General features: G+C 51.8%; 1 protein-coding gene across 2 annotated transcripts in view; it reads left to right on the top strand.

Annotated features, from left to right (window-relative positions):
- The first annotated feature begins 874 nt into the window (after positions 1-874).
- The window catches only part of LOC149365614 (uncharacterized), a 48672-nt gene continuing 24578 nt past the window's right edge, over positions 875-24968 (top strand). For both annotated transcript variants that reach the window (XM_089544588.1, XM_089544598.1), the window contains exons 1-8: positions 875-1491; positions 9665-10138; positions 10641-11586; positions 12432-12689; positions 17586-17879; positions 18932-19066; positions 19720-20019; positions 22599-22805. In XM_089544588.1, the coding sequence (XP_089400714.1) occupies positions 9810-10138; positions 10641-11586; positions 12432-12689; positions 17586-17879; positions 18932-19066; positions 19720-20019; positions 22599-22805 (2469 nt within the window). In that variant the 5' untranslated portion in view covers positions 875-1491; positions 9665-9809. The remainder of the gene's footprint in view (positions 1492-9664; positions 10139-10640; positions 11587-12431; positions 12690-17585; positions 17880-18931; positions 19067-19719; positions 20020-22598; positions 22806-24968) is intronic.

The following is a 24968-nucleotide window of genomic DNA, read 5'->3' as shown; positions in this document are numbered from 1 at the left end:
TCGGTGAACACCCGAACCGCACCGTACAGGAAAGGAGGAACGCCACCACCCGTTCGGCGCGATGCCTTGCCCTTTGAACGCAAGGTTTTTTTGAGGAAAGGAAATGGCGCAGTAATTCTGTCATCTCGGTGAACACCCGAACCGCACCGTACAGGAAGGGAGGAACGCCACCACCCGTTCGGCGCGATGCCTTGCCCTTTGAACGCAAGGCTTTTTTGAGGAAAGGAAATGGCGCAGTAATTCTGTCATCTCGGTGAACACCCGAACCGCACCGTACAGGAAGGGAGGAACGCCACCACCCGTTCGGCGCGATGCCTTGCCCTTTGAACGCAAGGTTTTTTTGAGGAAAGGAAATGGCGCAGTAATTCTCTGTCATCTCGGCGGACACCCCCACAGCACTGTACAGGAGGGGAGGAAGTGGGAGTGAAGTAAGAAAGAGAAAGAGGGGCCGCAATGAGGAAACTGAAAATTGTATTTGAGGAAAGGAAATTATGCAGCAACTGTCTCGCATATCTCGGTGGACACCCGTCAAAATGCGGCCACATGTGCCGACACGGCTATTGAGACGCCTGCTAACGACAGTATGAGGCATTAGAAAAATTGGCAGTGGCTTAGCTCTGCTATGCTAGGATATACGTAGCGTGAGGTGAGGCCGAGGTGTTCACATATCGGTGAACGCCTGAACCAGAGGGAAGGCGCATAACTGCCCTCTTGGAACAGTGGACACCTCAGGTGTGCGCTGCATGCGTTGGCATTGACAACGTTGTGCCAGAAACGCGGCGCTGAAGCCATAGGCCGTCGGTGTCCGTTGTGTTCATTGGCGTTGGCGTCGTCAACGTTTTACACTCCGATCATTTTAAGGAAAGGAAGGCGAGCGCGCGCGCGCCGTGAGGCACGCCAACTGTGCGTAGTGACGTCACTTGCTCTTCGCGCATGCGCAGCACGGCTCTCCGGGAGCCACGCGAAACTGCTCAACCTCGGCCAGTGTACAAAAGCAGCCTTGGCAAGCCGTGGTACCTCTTCCTCCCTTTCTTCTTTCATTTCCACCGTCCTGCCCACCCGCATCCCTCCGGGCTCTGTTCCGAGTCTTTCCTCCCTGTCCTCCCGACAGTGCCAGCCGTAGCTGCGCCTAAAGAGTCCTCGGAAATATGACACAGTTACTGTGCGCTTTCCTTTACTCAAAGGACGCAACCGCGCATTTGAGCACTCTTTCTTTCCTCTAGCGCCGACATCTTCCTCATCATCACGAGGCTCGTGTCGGCGTGGCTCGTGGCGAAGGACCGCGAGATATGACCTCGTGAGAACGGTGAACGCCTGCTGTTAAGTACGCTCGCACGGTGTGTCACGGCAGCTCTCGGATTCCGGCAATCAGGCCTAGCTCTGTGCCAAGGGGCAATCGCGACCAGACCATCGTCGGGTTTCCAGCCTTGCGTTATTTCGCTCTGTGGGACGCTTCACTTCATCGAGGGATTCTGAACTGTTTCGCCTAAGGTGAGTAATTTTTTCTCCGCCACTGCTGCTGTGTATCGAGTTCCACGCGAGCGCTTCATCGGGAATGCCTACTTAGTCTTGAGTGTAAGACTGCTCGCGCCAGCTGCAGTGGTCGCACAGATTTCGTTACTATACAGGGTGTGTCATGTAATATTAACTCAAGCAAACGCCACTCCCCAACAGACAGCGCGCGAGGGCAGCGCCTACTGCTCGTCTCGTTCGGGCGCAGCGGGGCCGTGCGGGGACGCAGGAAGCACGCGGTGAGCGGCGAACAACGCAGCGCACATCCAAGGCGCGTTCACCACGAAGCTTGCGGCTTGCTGGCCGCTCGTTCGGCGCGGAAGTTATGCTTGCGTTCGTGGCATCCGTTTTGTTGAGAGGCCTTCAGAGACTCCGAGCGATTTGTCCAACGGGCAAGGCGTCGCACCGAACGGGCGATGGCGTTCCGCGGACTCCCTGGCAGGCTGCGACAGGCGGTCGCGTTCCACTCTTTAAGGCGAAGCTTAAGCGTCCTCCAACTTTTTTACACATTTCTTGTAACATAGGCTTTTTGAGTGAGAAGAGCGCTTTTTTTTGACATAGCATTGTCAGCGATGTAGTATATCAGAATACAGTTAAGAAGTGCTAACTAGCAGGGTGTTTAAGTAATATTCAATAGTTAATTTTTAACTATTACTATTAGGCTCCTTAATTATTTAGAGGCGTGTAGCCCACCGTAATTAATATTCATATCAGTCTTCAGAATTTTGAAAACACGAATATCCTCGACGCTGTGGCTCGGATTTGCTAATTCCACGCCGCTGCGGTGGCTCAGTGGTTACAGCGCTCGGTAGCTGACCCGAAAGACGCGGGTTCGATCCCGCCCGCGGCAGTCGAATTTAGAGTCCCGTGTACTGTGCGGTGTGAATGTACGTTAAAGAACCCCCGGTGGTCGAAATTTCCGCAGCCCTTCACTACGGCCTCCATCATAGCCTAAGACGCTTTGGGAGATTAAACCCAATAAATCAAACCAAACCTATTTCTACCAGTTACGTTGCACTGTAGAGGTTGCTTTGCCTACAAGCTTCTCGAAGGCGCACGTATTTTGGCGCGATGTAGCCAGAAATCGTGGGGCCACAGCACCGAGGGTAACCGCGTTTTCGAAATCCTAGAAACTGATATGGACGTTACTTACGGTGCGCCGCACATCATCATCGTCATCATCATCATCATCAGCCTGACTACGCCCACTGCAGGGCAAAGGCCTCTCCCATGTCTCTCCAATTAACCCGAATACGCCGCCTATAAGCTTCTTCACCTGACCTACCAATGGACCTTTTTTTGTGTGTGTGCCGCGAAGGGTGGGAACAAATGCCATTCTGAGCCTTCATGAATCCTTACTCTTTTGCAACTATATCGATGGAAGAAGCGAGGCAGGAGAGGTTGTCGAACCGCAACGTTTTTTAGAAGTCTGCGGCTTCCTGCTCTGCCTCATGCCAATGTAGACGAACATGCGAAACCGCTCTCGGGCTGATTTCGGCGCTCACTGAAGAGGCATTTCGTAGCTGCTATTCTTCCGAAGCGCTCCGCTGCGGTGAAGAGCCGTAATCGGCTAAGGCCTAGCAATGCCCAACGTGGTCGTCATTCATCGGAAGCATTCCGTTACTGTGCTGGTCCGTGATCGAACTAGGCCACTTTGACGCACTTTTGGCCTACGTTCTTGTCATTCATTCCAAGCTCTCCGCGGCGGGGTCGGGCTGTTATCGACTTAGGCACCCATTGTCGAGTGGGGCCCCATGTGTTGGTAGTTCACCCGATGCCGGGTTGATGCTGGGCCGTAACCGGGCCGTAACCGGGCTGGTTACGATACCAGGCCGCTATCGTCCTAGGCTACCTAGGTGTATTGATGCCCCATTTGTTCATTATTCACCCGAGGCACTCCGCTGCCGTGCAGGCCCGTAATCGACCTAGGCCTAATGGTGCCCCATACTGTGATCCTTCATACAATGCACACCGCTGAGTTGCCTGCTTGTAATCGACCTATACGGTGCCTTGCTTACGCCACCTAGGCGTAGCAGTGCCCCAAGTGGCAGTGCCCCGCCGCGATGGCTCAGTGGTTACGGCGCTTGGCTGCTGGCCCGAAAGACTCGGGTTCGATCCCGGCCGCGGCGGCTGAATTCCGATGAAGGCGAAATTCTGGAGGCCCGTGTGCTGTGCGATGTCAGTGCACGTCAAAGGACCCCAGGTGGCCGAAAATTCCGGAGCCCTTCACTACGGCGTCCCTCATAGCCTGAGTTGCTTTGGGACGTAAAACCCCAATAAACTAAACCAAACCAAGTGGCAGTCGCCCATCGCCTAGGTAGTGTACCAAGGGCATAGCATTAGTTGGTAATCTTCCTGATCGGTGGAAACTACTTGGCTTGAATCCCTATACCCCTATGATTTTTACAGCAGACTTATAAGTACGTTTTGCGAGATGTTCCTTCTTTGTAGACTGCCTAGCCGCCTCTGCGATTCCAATTAAGGCTCGAAGTACCATATTTACCCGAATGTAACGCGACCCCAATTGTAACGCGAGGGTCGACTTTGCGAGGGCGAAACCGGGGAAAACAAAGAACACGATTGTAACGCGAGGGTCGACTTTGCGAACGCGCAAGATCAAAAAATGCGAAAACACGAATTTAAGACGAGGAACCGAAATTAAAGAACACGAATTTAACGCAGGAAACTATAGGAAAAGTCGAGAGCAGCTTTATTGAAGTACAGTGCCTGCAAATTATGCCCGGAAACCTTTTCTTTGACTGTTGGAATTGAACAACTCCTGGCGATGCTTCCTCCATCCCCTTATCGCCGATTCGTTGATGTCCAGGCTTCTTGCGGCCGCTGAGTTACCGACTTTTTCGGCGAGTAGAATAGCGTTGCGCTTGAAGCCAGCGGTATACTGAGCGCGAGAGCACGCCGTTTTGGAAACGTGTCGAAACACAGACCAAGACCATGCGGCTATACACTGCCTGAGGAATCGGTGGCGTAGGTCACGTGGTACTATCACGTGGCCCAAACGGACCGCTACGTCACCGGCGATGTTTTGAAGCCAGTCGTAAAAAGTAAAAATGCACTAAAAAGGAGAAAGTCGGTCCTCCCGTGACCACGCCACGTGATAGCGCATAGAGCTTGATAGTGAGTGAGTGAAGAAACTTTATTTCCGCCAGAAGAAGACCCGTGCCCCTCCGGGTCCGCACGCAGGCGTCCGGGGAGGGGCAGCGTCGCAGCTGGAAGACTAGCAACGGTATAGTCGCGCAGCTTCTGCTGCCAGGCGGGTAGCGTATCGTTGTATGCTAAGGTCGGCACTTCTGAGTATGGTCTCCCATTCCTCTGCATTATTGATTCTGCGATATCCTGGGGCACTGGGGCATCTCCATAGTATGTGTTCGAGTGTAGCGGTGTAAGGGTTCGGTAGCGTTCGCGGGGGTCATCGGAACGCGGCTGGGGGTGCTCAAAGCGAAGCGTCTCCTTTCTTGAAACGCGGCCGCTCGCGAACGCGCCGGCAGGTATACGGGTGTCCCCCCACCCGCGGTACTGATTCGCACACGTGCTGGCACGGATGTCTATTTGTGTTTGTTTTTATTTTGTGGTGGAGAGAGTGCTCTACTTTACGGCAGCTGGAGGGCTGGCCAGGCTCTTGAAGAACCAATCATGTTGAGAGCACAATATGATTGGAAGCTACGAAATGTGGGCCGGGCCTTTAGGGCTTTAAAACCGGGTCCCGGAGCTGGAAGCGGGGTTCTGCGCTAAGGTGAGATGCAACGCATCTTCGGCAACGCCGAGTAGGGGCCTCCCCTAGTATTAGCCAGTTCCACCTTCTTGTTGTTTGTCCTTTGCTGTTTTAATTTGTCTCTAGTGCCTTAACTTGTATCTATTGTACATATTTGTATATAAATCTCCAGTCATTGCCTTTTTCATCCCTGCGTGTCAACTCATCGTGAGACCGTCTCTGACGGTGCACCACTGGTGCGAAGAGCTTCAGTCTTCCAGTTGGAACCAACCGTCTCCGACGGGGCACCGCTGGTGCAATAAGGAAGATAAAAAACCTGTGAAACTTTACTGGCGCAGTCGACAGGATCCTGCGGCCATCGGAAGACGGCGCAGGAAGAAGGCTGACGGCAGGGAGAAAGGCGACGATCAGGCAACAGCAGCGTTCGAAAAAGGACCTTCCGGAGAGACAACGGCAAGGGCCACTGCAGCGGACCAGCGACGCGGGACTGCGTCCGGTCAAGGAAGGCAGAGCGTCGAGAACTCGGTCACCGGCGGGTCGCAGCAAGTGACAACGTGCACAGGACCAGCGGCGTGCGACAGCTCATCGCAGCGTCCGATGAAAGTGGCGGTGGACTGCGACGCCAAGGAGCTGGCAATGCGGATCGACGCATCGAAACTGTGAGTTTCCTTCGTCGCATTGTTAGCGTCCCTGTGCATGTATTCGAGCTGGTAGGACAGTTGAGGAGTACAGACGGCGGTATGGAGGGCTATCCATGCCGGCCCTCACTCGATGTGAGGTACCAAGTTGAGTTAGCGAAGGCGCGCTTAGCGGACCTTCAGGCTCAACTTGCGAAAGTAAATGGCGGAAAGGCGCTGCTTCGCGAGGAAGAACCTCAGGATGTTAAGTATGTCTTGGGGGTATTAGAAGCGAGACGCCAGCAGGTAGAGCTCGAGATTTCTAAGATCAAGTGGTCTAGAAGAGCCAGTCAATCAGCCAGGGAGAACTGCTCCGAGTCCCGAGCAGAGAGGTCACCAGTGCTGGAAGGCAAAGGCATATGCCTGTCAAGCACAGGAAAAGAAAACAGCCAGAGAGAAGTAAAAAGAGAGCCAGCTTTCCGCGAAACTGGAATCTCTCGTGAAGAAAGTATCCTGACGGAACGCAGCGTCGCGGTGTTAGAGGCGGTGAACGCGCACTCCGACGATCCAGCTGCGCAAGTTAGCTCTACCCCAAATGACACCAGGGACGCGGACGCGAGTTCAGGATTGTTGGAAGTCACTCTGACAATTCCGAAAACGCAGTCCCAAGCAAGCTGTGAAAAAGAGCATTTCGTGCAGCAGGAAACGGTCGGTGAGAACAGACGTCAGATCGGCGAGCGAGTGAAAGGAGGAAGTCTGGCGACGCCGCAACCGCACACTGTGTCGGGCATAGGGTATGAAGTGCCCCATAGCGTTGATAGTGGCAGGAGCGTTCCATCCGAGGCAAAGAACGAAGGTTGGCCTGATGGGCCGACGGGACCGAGCGCCACGCATTTGTTGAACGCACTCGACGTGTGTCCCACCAGGTCCTTGGAGGACAAGGAGATGCGTGGCGAGTTGCCACAAAACAAATTCGGATCAAGCGACTGCGAGAGAGCTCATGCAGCCTCAGACTATGCCACGAAGCCGGCAAGCGCCGATCAGGCACGGAGCGGCGGTTTCAAAGTTTGCTCGTGCAGTAAAGGTGCAGATGGCCCCGGGCGAGGTGGAGTGGCAGGAGGCAGGTGCGTGGCTTTCACCTTGAAAGTCGGCGCGTGGAACAGTTCGTTCCGTACTGCAGTACGCCAGATCAAGTGTAGTAAAACCGGCCTCACTGGTACGGTTAGACTGAGGAGAGGATATGTCCCTTGCGCAGGGCGCGGCCCGTGCTGGCGCGCCGGAGAGAGCGTGCCCTCGGGGGCGTCGTGTGGTCAGGGATTTGGACCCATCGAGGGCCGGCATGTGTTTGATCCTGGAGGGCACCAGCTGTTGAGTTCTTGCCCTGCTGTGGCACCAGCCTAATGAGTCGAGTGGCAGTTAGGCGTTGTGTTGAGACGCGTAGTGGCTCGAACGCACACAAGGACGCTCGGTGCGACTAAGGAGGCTCACGTGGCCACACGGACGTCGTGCGAGTGCTACTGAACGCTCTAGTTGCGAGTGTCGGTGTGTGTGTCGAGCAGGACGCGGGTGTGCATGCTGGTGAACTGGGTGCAACGCACCAACTTGGACGCTGTGTTACGGCGCACGGCAGGCATGCCACTGGGTGTATTTTAGGGTGCAATTTGCTTGTGTTGTGTTGGTGCCCATGTGCATTTTTTTTTGTTTTTGGTTTTGTTCGTGCCAGTGTTTGTGTAGCTGCGGTATGTCACCCACAGGGTGGTTTTGTGACCCGTACCGATCCCTTTGTTATAATTCTAAAAGTGGCATTTGAGCCCTTTGTAGAATCTTGGGAAGGGCGTGTAAGGGTTCGGTAGCGTTCGCGGGGGTCATCGGAACGCGGCTGGGGGTGCTCAAAGCGAAGCGTCTCCTTTCTTGGAACGCGGCCGCTCGCGAACGCGCCGGCAGGTATACGGGTGTCCCCCCACCCGCGGTACTGATTCGCACACGTGCTGGCACGGATGTCTATTTGTGTTTGTTTTTATTTTGTGGTGGAGAGAGTGCTCTACTTTACGGCAGCTGGAGGGCTGGCCAGGCTCTTGAAGAACCAATCATGTTGAGAGCACAATATGATTGGAAGCTACGAAATGTGGGCCGGGCCTTTAGGGCTTTAAAACCGGGTCCCGGAGCTGGAAGCGGGGTTCTGCGCTAAGGTGAGATGCAACGCATCTTCGGCAACGCCGAGTTAGGGGCCTCCCCTAGTATTAGCCAGTTCCACCTTTTTGTTGTTTCTCCTTTTTGCCGTTTAATTTGTCTCGAGTGCCTTAACTTGTATCTATTGTAAATACTGTACATAAAATTTGAAGTGTTCGCCTTACCCCTGCGTCTCAACTGAACACAAGACCGTCTCTGACGGGCACCCCTGGTGCGAAGAGCTTCAGTCTTCGAGTTGAAACCAACCCGTCTCTGGCGGGGCACCGCTGGTGCAAGGAGAGTAGAAGAACCTGATCTTTACTAGCGGTATGCCCGCAGAAATCGCACACCTCCGCATCCTCCCTCGTGTCACCTCCTGTCCAGCTCCTCCAGAGCGGGGATGCGAAGTTTCCAGCTTGGAGTCTTCTCCAGTCATAGGCCTCAGCCGAGCTAAGCGATCTATCCGGAGGAGGATAGATCCTTTTGTTCTTTTTCTGAATGTCTGTGATGCTATTAAAGGTATTGGTTTCCTCTTTAGTGCTGAATTCGAATGAGGTGTCCACGGCTCCCCGAGGTAAAGAGGAGCGGGCGAGCCTGTGGGCGGCCTCGTTTCCAACCAGACCCGAGTGGGCTGGGGTCCAGATAATTAGAATATTGTGGGCTGGGATAAAGTCTTTTAGATATTTAGCCGCCATTTCGTGGATGCGTCCCTTGCTGTAATTTCTAATTGCGGCTTTGCAGTCGCTTACTACGTATTTATTACCTGGCTGAGTTAGAGCGATCGCTATTGCAACCTCCTCCGCCACAAGGGGTTTTAAGTCAAGGTGTCTTACAACGCGTAACGTTCTGCCTGAGTCCCCGACGGCTACGGAGACGGTGTCTCCTAGCGTGCCTACCGCGGCATCAGTGTAGGCCACGGTTCCCTGTGGCATCTTGCCTAGCTTACCAGTCAGCTGTGCGACCCTGGAGCTTGATAGCATGCGGGAGAGGAACTGACTGGGATAGCGAAAAAAAGGGAGAGGAATCGGCTTCGCGAGCCACAGCCGGTCTCGAGGGGTGCGCGCGCTTCTCCTGCGCGCTCTCCCTAGAGACCGGCCGTGCACGAGCGCTTGGCTTGTGGAGGCTGCAGCCGCTTGGCGTCGCGCTCCATTTTTTCCCTCCATGTTTCAAGGTGACTCGTTGCTGGCGCGCTCTCGTTGGTGTCGTCTGCTCTGCCTTTTTCGCGTTTGCACCGCATTCACGACTCGTCCTGGCGTGGTTAGCGTATTGGTTGACCGCTGAATTTGGAGCGCACTACTTTGAAGGAGCAGGTCAATCGACACGCTCGTAAATGCGGCACATTAAGCGATGCTAATAATGAGTGTTTCGTGCTTAACATTTTTATACCTAGTATTCGAATGTAACGCGGGGGGTGACTTTTCACGTCTGTTTATGGTAAAAAAACTCGTGTTACATTCGGGTAAATACGGGTATGCGGTGCTTAATGTTTCACAAAGTGGTATTGCCATGCTAACTGCATTCCCGGCTATTATGGCAGAACGAAGTCGTGGTGCCTAACGTCAGGAGCGCTGTCACTGACGCCCACGATGCAACTGCTGAATTCAGCCATAATTACTTGTGCAAAACCTCTTCGCAGCTCGTATCAAAGGCCAAGAAATCGAGCACTTCCGGGTCTGCCCCTTGGTCTTCCTGCTTGACTGCCGCTCCAGCAGAAGACGTAGTCGAACTCAACGCAGAAGCCAGCCGAAGAGTTTGAAAGGGCAGCATAGCCATCTGCCGCAATGACGCTTCCTACAGAGCAGTTGTTGCTTCCTACAGAGCCGTTGTTGCTTCCGGGGCCGACGCCATCGGTGTCCAGGTTCTGCGTTCGCAAACGGCAGGACGACTGCCGGGAGATGACGCTGCGCGTCCATTGTCTGGAGTCCGGCTGGGGCACGCCGACAGCAACTCAGCTGCGGCGGCTGCTAGGCCTGCATTGCGCCGTGGAGCAGGTGGTGGCCGGAGACCGTTGCGAGGTGGCCGTCTACGAGAGCCCCAACTGGACGGCAACCATGACAGTGCGACTCGAGCGGTCACCCAAGGACTCGTTCATGCATATCGTACTTAAGTGGTGAGCACGACAAGTCGTTCTGGTTTTTCCCTTGCCTGTCTTCTTTCGGCCTTAGCAATCATTTTGTCAAGTCTGCACTGTCGCGTAAGTTGAAAAACTCATGTGCCCTGACATGGGTCCAAAACGCGGAGGTTAGCTGATGCGTGCGTATTGGAGGTTAGGTGACTGCAGCGCCATTTGGGCAATCCAAATGCATATTGAACCACTACTATTTATACCGTGATCGAGGGGAAAGGCTGTCGAGCTTCATAAACAACTCATTGCGCGAATCATTGTTGACACCTCCGTCTGTTCAGAAACCAAGAGGCGTTTATGCAGACATCTCGATTCATAGTTTCGTCCCTGGTGCAATTAAGGAACTATCGGTTTCTGCATGCTCATAGCCGCCGTACTGAGGCGGTTGAGGGTGGTGACAGTACCGCCATTTCAGTTCGAAGGTATCGCTTCATGCGCCTGTTCCGGCTTTTGGTTCCGCATGTCCATTTTCTTTTATTATCCGCAGGTGCGACCAAGACCAGGATGGGGCCAATAACGGCGCGGCTGCGGGCAAGTCTGGCCCGCCAGAATGGTGGCTCGCATCCGAGGAGCTCGAGGAGCACTGCGACCCGTACGGCAGCGAGGTCGCCATGGAGCACAAGGACGTACCCGTAAACGCGTTTGCCCTCGGCTGCTTCCTCGGGTACAACACGTTTGTGGCGCACTTTGACAGCGCCTACACCACGCCGCCACCGCCACCGCCCTCGTCGTCCAAGTCTTCATCCTCCCCCTCCGGTCAAACAAAGTCTGTGAAGCGGGGAAAGAAAGGAAGAGGGACCAAGTCTAGCTTCCCGTCAGATGGGTCAAGCTCGCCAGGGAAGACGTCTTGCCCCCACAATGAGTCACCCGACGCCAAGCTGGCCTCACCGAAGAGCTCGCCGGCAGGAACGCTCGGGAAAGTTCATTCAATGAGAGCGCCGCCTACTAAGACGCCTTCACCGGATAGGGTTCTTGCCAAGACGCTGCCGCCGCCTGTCCCACCAAAGCCGTACACGCCACAGGGTTGTGACCATGCGCCTCCGGCCTCGCAGAAGACATCTTCCCCTAGCGCGCCTAAGCCGTCGTTAACGTCGCCTCTAAAACTGCAAATACCGGCGTCATCACCGCCTGCAGAGTTTGCTGCACGAGCAACGACTGTGGCACCGCAGAGCGTGCTGCCGGCCTCCTGCAACTGGTCTGCGCTGCCGGCATCGAAGGAGACGTCTGTTTCCCCGTCCCCTCCGTCACCTTGTGAGAAAGAGTCATCAGCATTCTCCACGCCCTCCAAGGAAGACGCTGAGAGTGAGCTTCCGAGTCCCAAGTCCTCGGTGACATCTTGCGCATCGTCGTCGATCTCGACGTCGCGTACGCCGTCCTCAACGACGAGGAGCCTCAAGCCGTCGCCGCCTGCGCCCTCGTACGAAGGATTTAAGGTGACATATTTCAGTATAGGTGTTCTCAGACGGAGTCCTTCCAAGATTTGGAGTTATGACAGCTGTGAATGGTTGCATGGTGAATGGTCATGAGAATAAACATTGTTGCTGTCGGTGAGGGTGTAGGAAAACCTAAAAACACAGCCTGAGTCGCAAGGGGGATGTGAGAAGAGTAGTCGGCACTATATCAGGTCATACGACGGCAGTGCCAGCTCATAGGCACATTAAAACTAACGCTGTCCTCCCAGATCAGATCTTGGGTGCGTGAAGCCAAGGGAAATTTTGGGCATGATAGCCATGCACTTTACACAAGGGCCCTTTTCCATTCATCTGCATGCCTGACTTGTCGGATTGGCTTGCTTGACGGGGAGCATAAATTGCCATGTGGATGCAATTCATGTAACGAGCAGCTCCAGAAAAATTTATGGGGTGCCTAGCCATTACAAATACCAGTAAAAGAGAGAGAGGTGCGGTGCATTACACGGCAAGGTGGTTTAAAACAGTTTTATATACTGCGGCCAGTATAAACGGCCTGCGATTCGCCGTTCAAGTTTTCTTAGGGCACAGCGATTTGAAGGAGTGACGCTCTGTTGCATGACATCGCTGATGCGGATGCTATGCCGTGCCCATCCTCAGTCTTAGAGAGGACTTTCAAGGGCTGTATAGACAGTGTTTCTCCCTACATAAAGCACTTGGAGCGCCAGGAATGTATTGTCCACTCTGCATGGTGCAAAACTGTACCGACATGGATAGACCTGCGATTCTTAGGAAGTACTGTAAGTTCACAGTATGAGCGGTATAATTCGGTTTTAGAGCTGTCTTCTCACCGCCTTCTCTTCCACCAGGTGACCCAATGCAATGCGCACTTTGAGCACTGTTCCAATGGGCTGTACCTGTACTTCGTGGACGTCCGCAAGCGGAGCTCCACGCTGTACCGGCTGCTGGTGCGGTACTCGAACGTCTGCCGCATCATTCTACGCAAGACGTCGACAACAGCCACTATTGTCTACCTACACCTGTTGCACCCGCCGCTGCTGTACAAGGTGTGCGCCGGTAACAGCTCCACTAGCCAGTGCAACCGCGAGGGTGACTACCTGCCACAGGTGAGCAGCGCTATATCGTTAAGTACTTTCAATGGATGTAAGGTATCGGTAGCGTTCGCGGGGGTCATCGGAACGCGGCTGGGGGCACTCAAAGCGGAGCGTCTCCTTTCTTGGAACGCGGCCGCTCGCGAACGCGCCGGGAAGTACGGGTGTCCACCCGACACGCGGTACCGAGCACGAATGTATATTTGTGTTTATTTTCATTTGACACGACCGTGCGTTTGGGTTTGTGGAAAGGGCGTTTTGCCCTACGGAAGCTGGAGGGCTGGCCAGGCTCTCGATAAACCAATCATGTGAACATGGTAACATAATTGGAAGCCACCAAATGTGGGCCGGGCCTTTAAGTCTTTAAAACTGGGCCCCGGAGCCGGAAGCGGGGTTCTGGGCTAATGTGAGATGCTACGCATCTTCGGCTACGCCGAGTAGGGGCCTCCTCTAGTGATTAGCCAGTTCCACCCTTTTTGTTGTTTGTCCTTTTGCCGTTTAATTTGTCTCGAGTGTCTAAACTTCTGTACGCTGTAAATATCTGTACAGAAACCTCAGTTATTGCCTTTTTTTATCCCTGCGTGTCAACACATCTTGAGACCGTCTCTGACGGGGCACCCCTGGTGCGAAGAAAGAAGCTTCAGTCTTCCAGTTAAAACCAACCGTCTCTGGCGGGGCACCCCTGGTGCAAAGAAGGAAGACGAAAGAACCTGTGTGAAATTTACTGGCGCAGTCGGCAGGATCCTGCGGCCATCGGAAGACGGCGCAGGAAGAAGACTGAACGCAGGGAGAAAGGCGACGGTCAGGCAACAGCAGCGTTCGAGCAAGGACCTGCGGAGAGACGGCGGCAAGGACGCAAGGACCACGGCAGTAGTCCAGCGACGCGGGACTGCGGCCGGTGAAGGAAAGCAGCGCGTCGAGTACTCGACGGTCACCGGCGGGTCACAGCAAGTGACGACAACGGGCACAGGACCAGCGGCGTGCGACAGCTCATCGCGGCGTCCGGTGAAAGTGGCGGTGGACCGCGACGCCAAGGAGCTCGCAATGCGGATCGACGCATCGAAACTGTGAGTTTCCTTCGTCGCATTGTTAGCGTCCCTGTGCCTGTGTTCGAGCCGGTAGGATAGTTGAGGAGTGCAGACGGCGGTATGGAGGGCTATCCATGCCGGCCCTCACTCGATGTGAGGTACCAGGTTGAGTTAGCGAAGGCGCGCTTAGCGGACCTTCAGGCTCAACTCGCGAAAGTGAATGGCGGAAAGGCGGTGCTTCGCGAGGAAGAACCTCAGGATGTAAAGTATGTCTTGAAGGTTATAGAAGCAAGACGCCAGCAGGTAGAGCTCGAGATCTCTAAGATCAAGGAGAGCAGAAGAGCCAGTCAATCAGCCACGAACTGCTCCGAGTCACGAGAGATGAGGCCGCCTGTGCTGGAAGACAAAGACTTATCCTGCTCAAGCACAGGTGGAGGAAAGAGCAGTCAGGTCGCTGTAGGTAATCAGCCGATATGCGCGTACGCCTCTTTGTTGGGAAATGCCGCAGAGAGCGAAAACGAGATTTCTGAAGGAATCACAGCTTCGCCACTGCGGGGGGCTAGCAAAGAAAAAGAGCAGCCCAATTCTGATGGTCTAGGGCCAGTCGAGACCAAATTGTGCGAAACCAAGCAGGAGAGTGATCTAATTCCTGCAGGCTCTATGACTAAGATTGTGACCTCCGACACGGAGCTAGTAACCAGTGAAAATCTGGCGTTGCTGCAAACACACACTGTGTCGGCCATAGGGCATGAAGTGCCCCGTAGCGTTCCTGGTGACAACAGCTCTACATCCGAGGCAGAGAGCGGAGGTGGGCCCGCTGGGCCGACCGGGCAGAGCGCCGCGCAGTTCTCGAACGCACCCGGTGTGTGCCCGGCCAGGTCAGTCGAGGACCCGGAAATGAGTGGCGACTTGCCGCAAGGCAAGCTCGGGTCAAGTGACTGTCAGGGAGCTCATGGAGCCTCGGATTTAGACGATGCCACGAAGCCGGCAAATGCCTATCAAGCAGGGAACGACAACATCAGTGTTTGCTCGTGGAGGAACGGGGCAAATGGTTCCAAGCGAGGCGAAGTAGCAGGAGGCAAGGGCGTGGCTTTCAAATTGAAAGTCTCTGCGTGGAGAAGTACGTTCCGTGCTGCAGTATGCCAGATCAAGAGTAGCAAAACCGGCGTCAGTGGTACGGTTAGACAGGGCAGGGGCTATGCTCCTTATGCAGCGCGCGGCTCGCGGCGCGCCAGAGAGAGCGGGCCCTCAGGTGCGTCGTGGGGTCAAAGATTTGGACTTATCGAGGATCAGGACGTTGTTTTCGATCCTGGAGGGCAGCAATTTTTGAATTCTTGCCCTGCTGTGGCACCAGCCTAATGAGCCGAGTGGCAGTTAGGCGTTAATTGTGTTGAGACGCGTAGTGGCTCGAACGCACACAAGGACGCTCGGTGCGACTAAGGAGGCTCACGTGGCCACTTACGGACGTCGTGCGAGTGCTACTGAACGCTCAAGTTACGAGTGTCTGTGTGTGTGCGTGTGCTCGTTCGCGAGCAGGACGAGGGTGTCTACTTTGTGGTGGTGAACTGGGTGCAACCCACCAACTTGGACGCTGTGTTACGGCGCACGGCAGGCATGCCACTGGGTGTATTTTAGTGTGCAATTTGCTTGTTTTCTTGGTGCCCGTAAGCATTTTCTGTAATGTGTTGGTGCGCGTGTGCATTATTTTGCTTTTGGTTTTGTCGCTGCCAGTACTTGTGTAGCTGCGGTATGTCACCCACAGGGTGGTTTTGTGACCCGTACCGATCCTTTTTTTTTATAATTCTAAAAGTGGCATTTGAGCCCTTTGTAGAATCTTGGGAAGGGCGTGTAAGGTATCGGTAGCGTTCGCGGGGGTCATCGGAACGCGGCTGGGGGCACTCAAAGCGGAGCGTCTCCTTTCTTGGAACGCGGCCGCTCGCGAACGCGCCGGGAAGTACGGGTGTCCACCCGACACGCGGTACCGAGCACGAATGTATATTTGTGTTTATTTTCATTTGACACGACCGTGCGTTTGGGTTTGTGGAAAGGGCGTTTTGCCCTACGGAAGCTGGAGGGCTGGCCAGGCTCTCGATAAACCAATCATGTGAACATGGTAACATAATTGGAAGCCACCAAATGTGGGCCGGGCCTTTAAGTCTTTAAAACTGGGCCCCGGAGCCGGAAGCGGGGTTCTGGGCTAATGTGAGATGCTACGCATCTTCGGCTACGCCGAGTAGGGGCCTCCTCTAGTGATTAGCCAGTTCCACCCTTTTTGTTGTTTGTCCTTTTGCCGTTTAATTTGTCTCGAGTGTCTAAACTTCTGTACGCTGTAAATATCTGTACAGAAACCTCAGTTATTGCCTTTTTTTATCCCTGCGTGTCAACACATCTTGAGACCGTCTCTGACGGGGCACCCCTGGTGCGAAGAAAGAAGCTTCAGTCTTCCAGTTAAAACCAACCGTCTCTGGCGGGGCACCCCTGGTGCAAAGAAGGAAGACGAAAGAACCTGTGTGAAATTTACTATGGACTAAAGAGAAAGCCCAGCTGTCTCCAAGAACTGTTATGCGCTCTTACGGTTTCTCTTCCGTTACAGTTTCCTTTAGTCATAGAGTTCTGCATCTTGCCTAGAAGGCCAACTGCGGGAATAGAAGGAAAGTTTACGGACCACGAGAAAAGCTGTATAAAAAAGAGGTAGAAGATCTACCAGTGGGGCTAGTTGGGGTACCTAACTGTGTGCAGGAACGGGCACTATAGAAACCAAGGCCTGTATAGAAACGTATAGAATCCTGGACGAGTGTCTGCTGACAGCTTGTCTACTAAATGTGTAGGATGGATATTAAGGGACATAAGACGTATTTTAGCGCTGCTCGAGCCTGTGTTCGGACTTGCGCTTCCAGTCAGCGTCCACTAAAGACGTATTTTAGCGCTGCTCGAGCCTGTGTTCGGACTTGCGCTTCCAGTCAGCGTCCACTACTACTCAGGCACTTTAACTGCTCAGCTTGTGTTTCTCAGTGACTGGTCTCTCTCAATTTTTTTTTTTCAAACCTTGTCCAACTCCCCTTCTTTCTGGAGATTGCTTTGCTGAGCCTCTCTCCTTTCAGTAGAAGCAGTAACGGACGTCGGACAATGGGCATGCACACAAAAATGCCAAAACGACTGCCCTAGTAGATATGCATTGTCGCTCAATTGTCGGCATGCGAAAGCTTAGTTTTACGGCAAAAAAAGCTGGAAGAGATTTCGCCTTACCGCAGAAGGAATTCAACGTCAGGTATACATCATTTTCAACCCGTGTCTTGAGAACCTCGCCTCCCAAGCCCAAAGCGTGCATATCCTTATCCCATACACAAAACATAGTGGTAGATTGACAATGCAGTCATGACTTAACTGCATTCTTTGTTTGGCAAACATTAAGCTGTGATAATGGCGGCCGATAGGAGGTCCTCCTTAAGACAGCCATTAGTGTAGATGATGGGCGCTGAAAATGAGGTCAGTCATCATCATCAGCAGCAGCAGTCAAACTGTGCCCACTGTAGGACAAAGGCTTTTCCGTATCCCTCCGTTTAACCCCGTCCTTCGCCAGCTGCGGCCAACTTATCTTCCCAAACTTCCTAATTTCCTCCGCCCACCTTACTCTCTGCCTCCCACTGCTAAGCTTTTCTTCTCTTGGAATCGAGTCTGTATCGAGTCTGTTACCATAAAGTATCATCGGTTATCGTGCCTTCCCATCACGTGGCCTGCCCATGCACTGTTCTTTATTTCGACCAGGATATCATTAACTGGCGTTTGTTCCCTCACCCATGAAATAAAAGATAGAAATTGAGTCCAGACAGGCTCGAAATAAGGTACGCAGCAGCCTGCTCAGCCACCACCTTGCCTGACGCAGTTCGACCTGTCCGAAACCACCGCGTGGGACCGGGCCGTCGAGTTCGGCGAAGGACCCTTCAAGTGCGGCGCCGACGTTCTGGGCAGGAGCCGCGTGATGCGGCTGACGCTCAGCGGACCCCGCCACTGGGCGCCCCTCTGCAACCTGATCCTGCGCACGCGCAACAACGCGCAGGTGTTTTACGCGCCCGTGCGCGAGTTGCAGGCGCGTCAGTTGAAGGCAGTGGCCAGGCCCAGCGTGCAGGACTTCGGCGTCATGTACGCCTTGCTCAGCGTCTGGTCCGAGAGCTTCCAGGTAGGTTTTCAACTCACTGCACGAATTTCTTACCCCCAACAACAGATATCAAAAGTGGACGAATTGAAAATTTCCCGGAAACGTCGGCATCGAACCGCGTATCCCCGTGAACATGTCTTGTTCCTGTCACTTCGAAGCATCCCGCTCGCTATAGGGTGCGTTCATGCCTAACAAAACTGCCCGAAACCGACAGACATGCAAGACAGTCAGTACAAGATTCCCGTTACGTATGGATATATACATCGGAATTAGATCAAGTACATGACGCAACTTTCATGTACTTGACCTCATGAAGATTCATGTCAAGTACATTCTAAACGTGCCCGCCGCGGTGTCCCAGTGGCCACGCTGCTCGGCTACTGACCCGGAGGACCCGGGTTCAATCCCGGCCGAAGCGCCACGTTTAGATGAAGCGAAGCGCAAAGGTTCCCGTGTGCTGTGCGATGTCAGTGCTCGTTAAAGATCCCCAGGTGATCGAAATTTCCGGAGCTCTTCACTACGGCGTCCCTCATAGCCTGAGTCGCTTTGGAACATTAAACTCCCCATACGACACCATACCATTGTGAAGACAGAATTAAATAAGGGTTATGGGGGTTTAACGTCCCAAAGCGACTCAGGCTATGAGGGACGCCGTAGTGAAGGGCTCCGGAAATTACAACCACACAGGGTTCATTAACGTGCACTGACATCACACAGTACACGGACCTCTAGAATTTGATAAGGATTGTCACGAGTGAACGGATGCTGCTTCTAAAGTAGGCTACACCTCGTGGTTGGATCTTCGCTCTTGGTGAATAAAGGTGATCTTCGTTCGGTAATTTGCTGCCATGGCTGTTCTGGCTTATCGCGCTGTACCGCAAACTGACGTAGATAGAAAACTGCGTCATTATTCTTTGCGCGCATTTTTGCGGACTTACGGTGCCATTCGGTTTGGTTCTATGTGGCAGCTTCCCGAAGCCAGAGTTGAACAAAGCGAGCGGACGACTCCAACGGTGCTTGAAAAGGACACGTTCGAACGCGGACGAGTAACACGTGGACTATCGCCTTTGCAGGTCACCGATGAGCTCGCGATGGATGCTCAGAGCTGCCGGGAAACTTTCAACGAGTTGGCTGCGCGTGCCGAGGAGTGTCCCCGTGCCCTGGAAGAAGCCCTCTTCGAGATATATTTCTCGCTTAGCCAGGGAAAGGTGAGAACCTTATTGGCAGGCTTAAGGGCCCTCGTAATGGCCATGCCTCTGCTCCAGTGGGGAATGCTTTTGACGATAGCAAAAACGTTAATAGAAAAAAAAGTACAAGACTGCGCTCTAGTGATCTGCGGATATATTGATTGTTACAGTGAAATCTTCCATTTGAGAAATTTGCGTTCATAAACGTTTTCCCACTCAAAAATGTTTTTGTCAAGAATTGTTGGGTATGAATAGGGGCGCATGAAAAAGTGAGCGGTGTGTAGCCTATAGAGATTCGATGGCATTTTCAGGAGCTGAATATCAAGGTGTCATTTTAAGCGAAAAGTTAAGATTACACGTAGGAAGTGCCGGTGAGCCCTGAGCCTTATTATGTATTTTTATTTTTATTTCATTTCTTCTCGGACTATAACCTTATCTTAGTTGAAACTTGGTTCAGCGCGAAAGACGAACACAAAGACGAACGCTGAACCAAGTTTCAACTATGTCCCACCAACTAGCCCAGCACGAAGTTTTGTTAAACCTTATCTTCTTCCTTGAATCCCTTTCGATGCTCTCTGCACATCAACGTTATTGCCTCTTAGTCGCCCTGGTCACTGTGCAACGCTGCAGCAACACTTAATCCAGCGCATCAAGAACAGCGTGACACCGCGCAGGTGTTCTGGTTCCGCACCGCCCTGGAGCGCCTGTACTTCCGGTATCGGGCGCACCGGCAGCGCACCGACGCCTTCACAGGCTCGGTGATCGCCCAGGAGCTGCCGTCCCATATGGTCAAGGTGCGCAAGGTGATCCTTACGCCCACCCGACGCGTCTACCTGCCTCCGCAGCTTGTGTGCAAGAGCCGCCTGCTTCAGCACTTCGACCCAGATTACGCCCTGCGCATCGTCGTGCGGGACGACGATTGCAAGCTCATCTCCTTCTCGCTGGGTGCCTGCAAGGACGACTTCCTCAACGCGGTACGTAGGTCACCATCGCCCGGTGAATCAGTAGCCATAGCAGGCTTAATTTTTGAACAGGTGCAGTAGCTGAAGCACGAGAAAAAAAATTGCTGTGGTTTAGCTCTGGTTAACCCTAGTTGAATCGCGAAAGCAATTTAGCGCGTTGTCTCTTCCTCGCTTCCTTCTTTCGTTGTTGCCCCTCTTTCGCGCTCTCCATAACTACTAGAATCCACTATATATATATATATATTACGATGAAAAAACTTGCTCGACTGCTAACAACATAAGTAAAGAGTTGAAGTACACTTCATAAAGAAACATTTATTTACCGACGGTTTCGGACGGTGGACCGTCCTTCATCAGGGTAAGGTTGTTTGTTAATGTTTGTTAAACAACCTTACCCTGATGAAGGACGGTCCACCGTCCGAAACCGTCGGTAAATAAATGTTTCTTTATGAAGTGTACTTCAACTCTTTACTTATATATATATATATATATATATATATATATATATATATATATACCAAGTACGTTTATTTTCTTGTGCTATATATATATATATATATATATATATAGCACAAGAAAATAACCGTACTTGGTTGCTAGAGGTAAAATGCGAAATTGAGAAACGCTTCATTTAAGGAAACATTTATTGGGAGTCGACGTTTCGGACAGAGCCTGTCCTTTTTCAAGACTGAAGTTACATGGTTCTTGCTTCTCTTCTTAAAGGGTCTTCATCTGTACATGTGTTCGACACATGAGCCAAAACAAGCAGACGATGCAGGATGAAGAACGGCTCAAGGAAGAGAAAAAAAAATTAACAAAAAATACACAAACGGAACAGGGAGGGGGGAGGGTAAATGCCGTCGCCCGCCACCCACGTATACGGTCGCGGGGAGAAAATACGAAAAAAAAAGAGAAGAGAAAAAAAAGCGGGAGGCGAGAATGGACGGCGAATCTTAGTCCTAACAAAGGGGAGAACCAAGAACCATGTAACCAGTCTTGAAAAAGGACATGCTCTGTCCGAAACGTCGACTCCAAACAAATAAATGTTTACTTAAATGAAGCGTTTCTCAATTTCGCATATATATATATATATATATATATATATATATATATATATATATATATATATATATATATATATATATATATATATATATACCCCGCGAGGCGACATCTCTCCCTCTGCCTCGGCGGAGCACATGGGGAGTGAGCGGCGCCATCTGTTCGAGCGCGGCTGCGGCGTTGCTAGGAGGCAACGGTGGCTCAAGGTCGTTCGTGGGCCACGGCATACGGCTCGTGTGCGACCACGCGACGAGCCGAGCTGGCTGGCGTAGTGTTGCTTTCGCAACAAAAAAAATGGCTGAGGCTTAGCTTTGGTTAAGCCTAGTGAGATGCGAAGCATAGTGTCGCCGAGTTGCATATCGAGCACGCCGCTTGGCTAGACGTTCTTCACGCTCTTCATCAGTCTCAGTAGCACGCCGCAACTTTTGTTTCTCATTCCAACGAGCAGCCCTGTCTCCAGGAGGCATCTCTATCCCGTGTACGCCTAGCAGAGGCAGGCGCACCCCCTTGTATACCGCCGCTCCAGCATCACGTGTTCACTACAGCGCACCTAGCGGCAGAAGCAGGAAACACATTGGTCGCGACGCCTCGCGCGACGGCGTGAGCTGGGGCCCCGTTTCTCCTATGTCGTTACGTCACGCATCACGTGGTCCTCCTTGGTCGCGACGCCTCGCGCGACGGCGCGAGCTGGGCCCCCGTTTCTCATCTGCTGTGACGTCACGCACCACGTGGTCATCCTTGGTCACGACGCCTCGCGCGACGGCGCGAGTTGGGCCCCCGTTTTTCATCTGCTGTGACGTCACGCATCACATGGTATGACATGGAGGTCACGAAAGGTCAATGGTAACGACACCGCCGCGCTCGAGGAGCTGGGTTGGGCTATTTAGTATGCTTCGCATAAAAATGGCTGGCGGTATAGCAATGCGAAGCACAAAATGATGTGCGAAAGCATGGCTTTTGCTGGTGTACACCAACGGTACGTACCTTAAAGGAAGAAAGAAGTGTCCCCTGACCCAGGCAGCCATTTATGGGCCTTTTCTTTCCTCAAAAAATCGAGGGAGCCGAAACCTTTCGCTTGTTTTGAGGAAAGGAAATGCGCATAACCCGCAATTTGTTGGTGGATGCCACCGCCTAATCAGACGTGTCCACTGAACCAGTGAGCCAGTTACATTTACTACTTAGGGGCTGCACGCGCAAGACGCCCCTGAAACCTGGAGAGTGCGGCTATAAGTGCTTTCGCACTAAAATGTACAGGAAATCAACAGTTTCATACGAGAAATGTACGTTAGCAGTGGTAGTACATTTCGACCTCGCATTGATGAACTTCCATTTGCCTATCATAATTTGATTTTAGCATCGCTTTTTGGTTCCGCTGCTGTATGGATTGTTTGGTGGAGTACAGAGGAGGGCACAAAACTGAATAAATATTGGATAGGAACCTTGAGGAAACTTGAGAGATGGGCTTCTTGCGATGGCAATGTACAGCTCCCATTAGGTCCTGACTTCAACCATGGGCTCGTTTTGTGTAGGTAATCAAGCCTCCGCTGTCGTCCGGTCTGAAGATTGGCGGCCGCCGATTCATGTTCCTGGGCTGCTCGACGAGCCAGCTGCGCAACCACGGCGTCTGGTTCTACGCGCACGACAGTCAGGGCCGCACCGCGGAGCAGATACGCGATGGAATCGGCGACCTCTCCGCCATCCTCAGCGTGCCCAAGTTCATGGCACGGCTCGGACAGGTCAGGAGCCAATCAAGTTCTTGTTGACAGAGGTGATGGGATAGGCGACTAAATCGGCATGAAAACGTGTGAGGGAGCTCTTCGCTTTTAGCAACGCAGATGGTGTTTGCAAGGAAGCAGAGCCCAATAACTGCGCCATTCATCTTCGTTCGCCACACCTGTGTGGTCACGTGCTTTGCGTTAATCCACATATGTTTGGATAGCATCTTTCGAAACGAACAGCCTTGTGGCAAAGCGAATCCTTCGTTGATCAATCCACTGCTGGCAGGTCAGTCACAAACGTCCACAGCAATCAGGCGCCATGAGCAGTGGCTCAAAGCTTGCTCTGAAAATATCCTCGAAATCATGCGCCACATTCTGCGCGTTTTCGAATGTAATGTAAGAGTGTCGAAATAATTTTAAGGGGGAATGGAGGGTAAGACTAGCTTCCACAAATAATCACGATACTGCACGGACCGTGCCCAGAGGTCTAACCACGCTTATCAGCCTCCTTTGGGAGTACGAGTTCCTCTGCTTGAGGTATTGCATCGTTTACACACGCTCCTCTTTTACCAAACCAAACCAAACAAAGCTTTATTTATTTTACAAATGTGCATACAGTCTTTAGGATGAGCCACAGGCCAAAAGCTAAAGAAAATAGCTTGAAAATGCCTGTGGCTCATCTAAGAGCCATTACAAAATAATAAAATAAACACATGCATACAACGGTGGCAGATCGCATACGAGCACACTGTAGAAAGAATTTATAATATTTACGATTGAACTGATGGGTACACAGAGATGTAGTTTGAAACTAGAAAAAAACAATTAAAACTGAACAAATGCATTTGAAAGTTATACACTGCTGGGTTGATTACAAAGGGGAAAAGGACACCGATACATACACAAACTACAATATATGAAAAGAAGTTATGGAATATTATTTACAAAGTACACTTTTAAATCATGTGGTCGGAGGTTACACATGCTCAGCTGGTTAGATTCGTAGCTGTTTAGAACATTAGGTATAAGGAAGTTAAGTGCTTGTTTACCATAGTTAGTTCTAGCTCGTGGAAGTGTCCATTTTGCAGTTGATCGGGTTTGAACATACTTTTCTATGGGCTTTAACAATGCGATATTAAGCAAAAAATTACATATTGATGGTGAAGAAAATTTGAGATAGTATAATAGGCGGTACTCAAGAAAAACATTGACACGAATTACTTCATACTTAGTAAACAATTCAGCCGTATGGGCAGTAAAACTGGCACCTGCGATAATCCTGATAGCTTTCTTTTGGAGAATTAGAATTTTCTGTAGATTTGTTTTGGATGTGGTAGCCCAAATTATGTGGCAATAGTTAATGTGTGATTGGAATAGGGCATGATAAATCATTCGTTTTATACAGGGAGGAAATTCAGTGCGGTACCGAGCAAGAAAACCAACGGAAGGAGCTAATTTCTTGCGAAGATGTGTTGCGTGTGCGGTCCAGCTCATACAGGCGTCAAAAATTACACCGAGTGATTTGAAGGTGTCCACGATTTCTATTTTATGATTCCCAAGTTGAAGAGCATCGTTTAAGTTAATTTTGACGTTTTTAGGCCTGAAGAAAACAGCTTTAGATTTATTGGTATTAATAGACAACCCATTTTGAACGGACCACGCATGCAAAGTTTTAAGAACAGCATTACCGCGATTTAATAACTGATCTGTTGAGGAGCCCGTTAAGAAAATACTGGTGTCATCTGCGTACAGAATAAATTTAACGTTACTGTCAATGTTTACGAGATCATTTATGTATACGTTAAAGAGAAAAGGACCTAAAAGGCTGCCCTGAGGCACTCCACAGTTTATAGCCATGAAGAGTGGATCCATGTCCATCACAGAAAACAGCCTGTTTTCGATCAGTGAGGTATGACCGTAGAAGATGGAGACACATTCCTCGAACACCATACATTTCTAGTTTAGCAAGCAAAATAGTGTGGTTAAGAAAGTCAAAAGCCTTACTGAAATCAACAAAGATACCGAGAGTTAGACTTTTACGTTCAAAATTTTGCAAGATAAATTCTTTTTGTGAGAGGAGAGCAGATTCGGTAGAGCGTCCTTTTCGAAACCCGAACTGTGAATCTGTTAGCAAGCTGTGTTTAGTAAAAAAGCTATCCATTCTTTTTAGAATAATCTTCT

The sequence above is a fragment of the Amblyomma mixtum genome, chromosome 1, assembly GCF_055824585.1.
Source record: "Amblyomma mixtum isolate Tamu chromosome 1, ASM5582458v1, whole genome shotgun sequence".
Classification (NCBI taxonomy): Eukaryota; Metazoa; Arthropoda; class Arachnida; order Ixodida; family Ixodidae; genus Amblyomma; species Amblyomma mixtum.
This window is presented reverse-complemented; position numbering and strand designations above follow the sequence as displayed.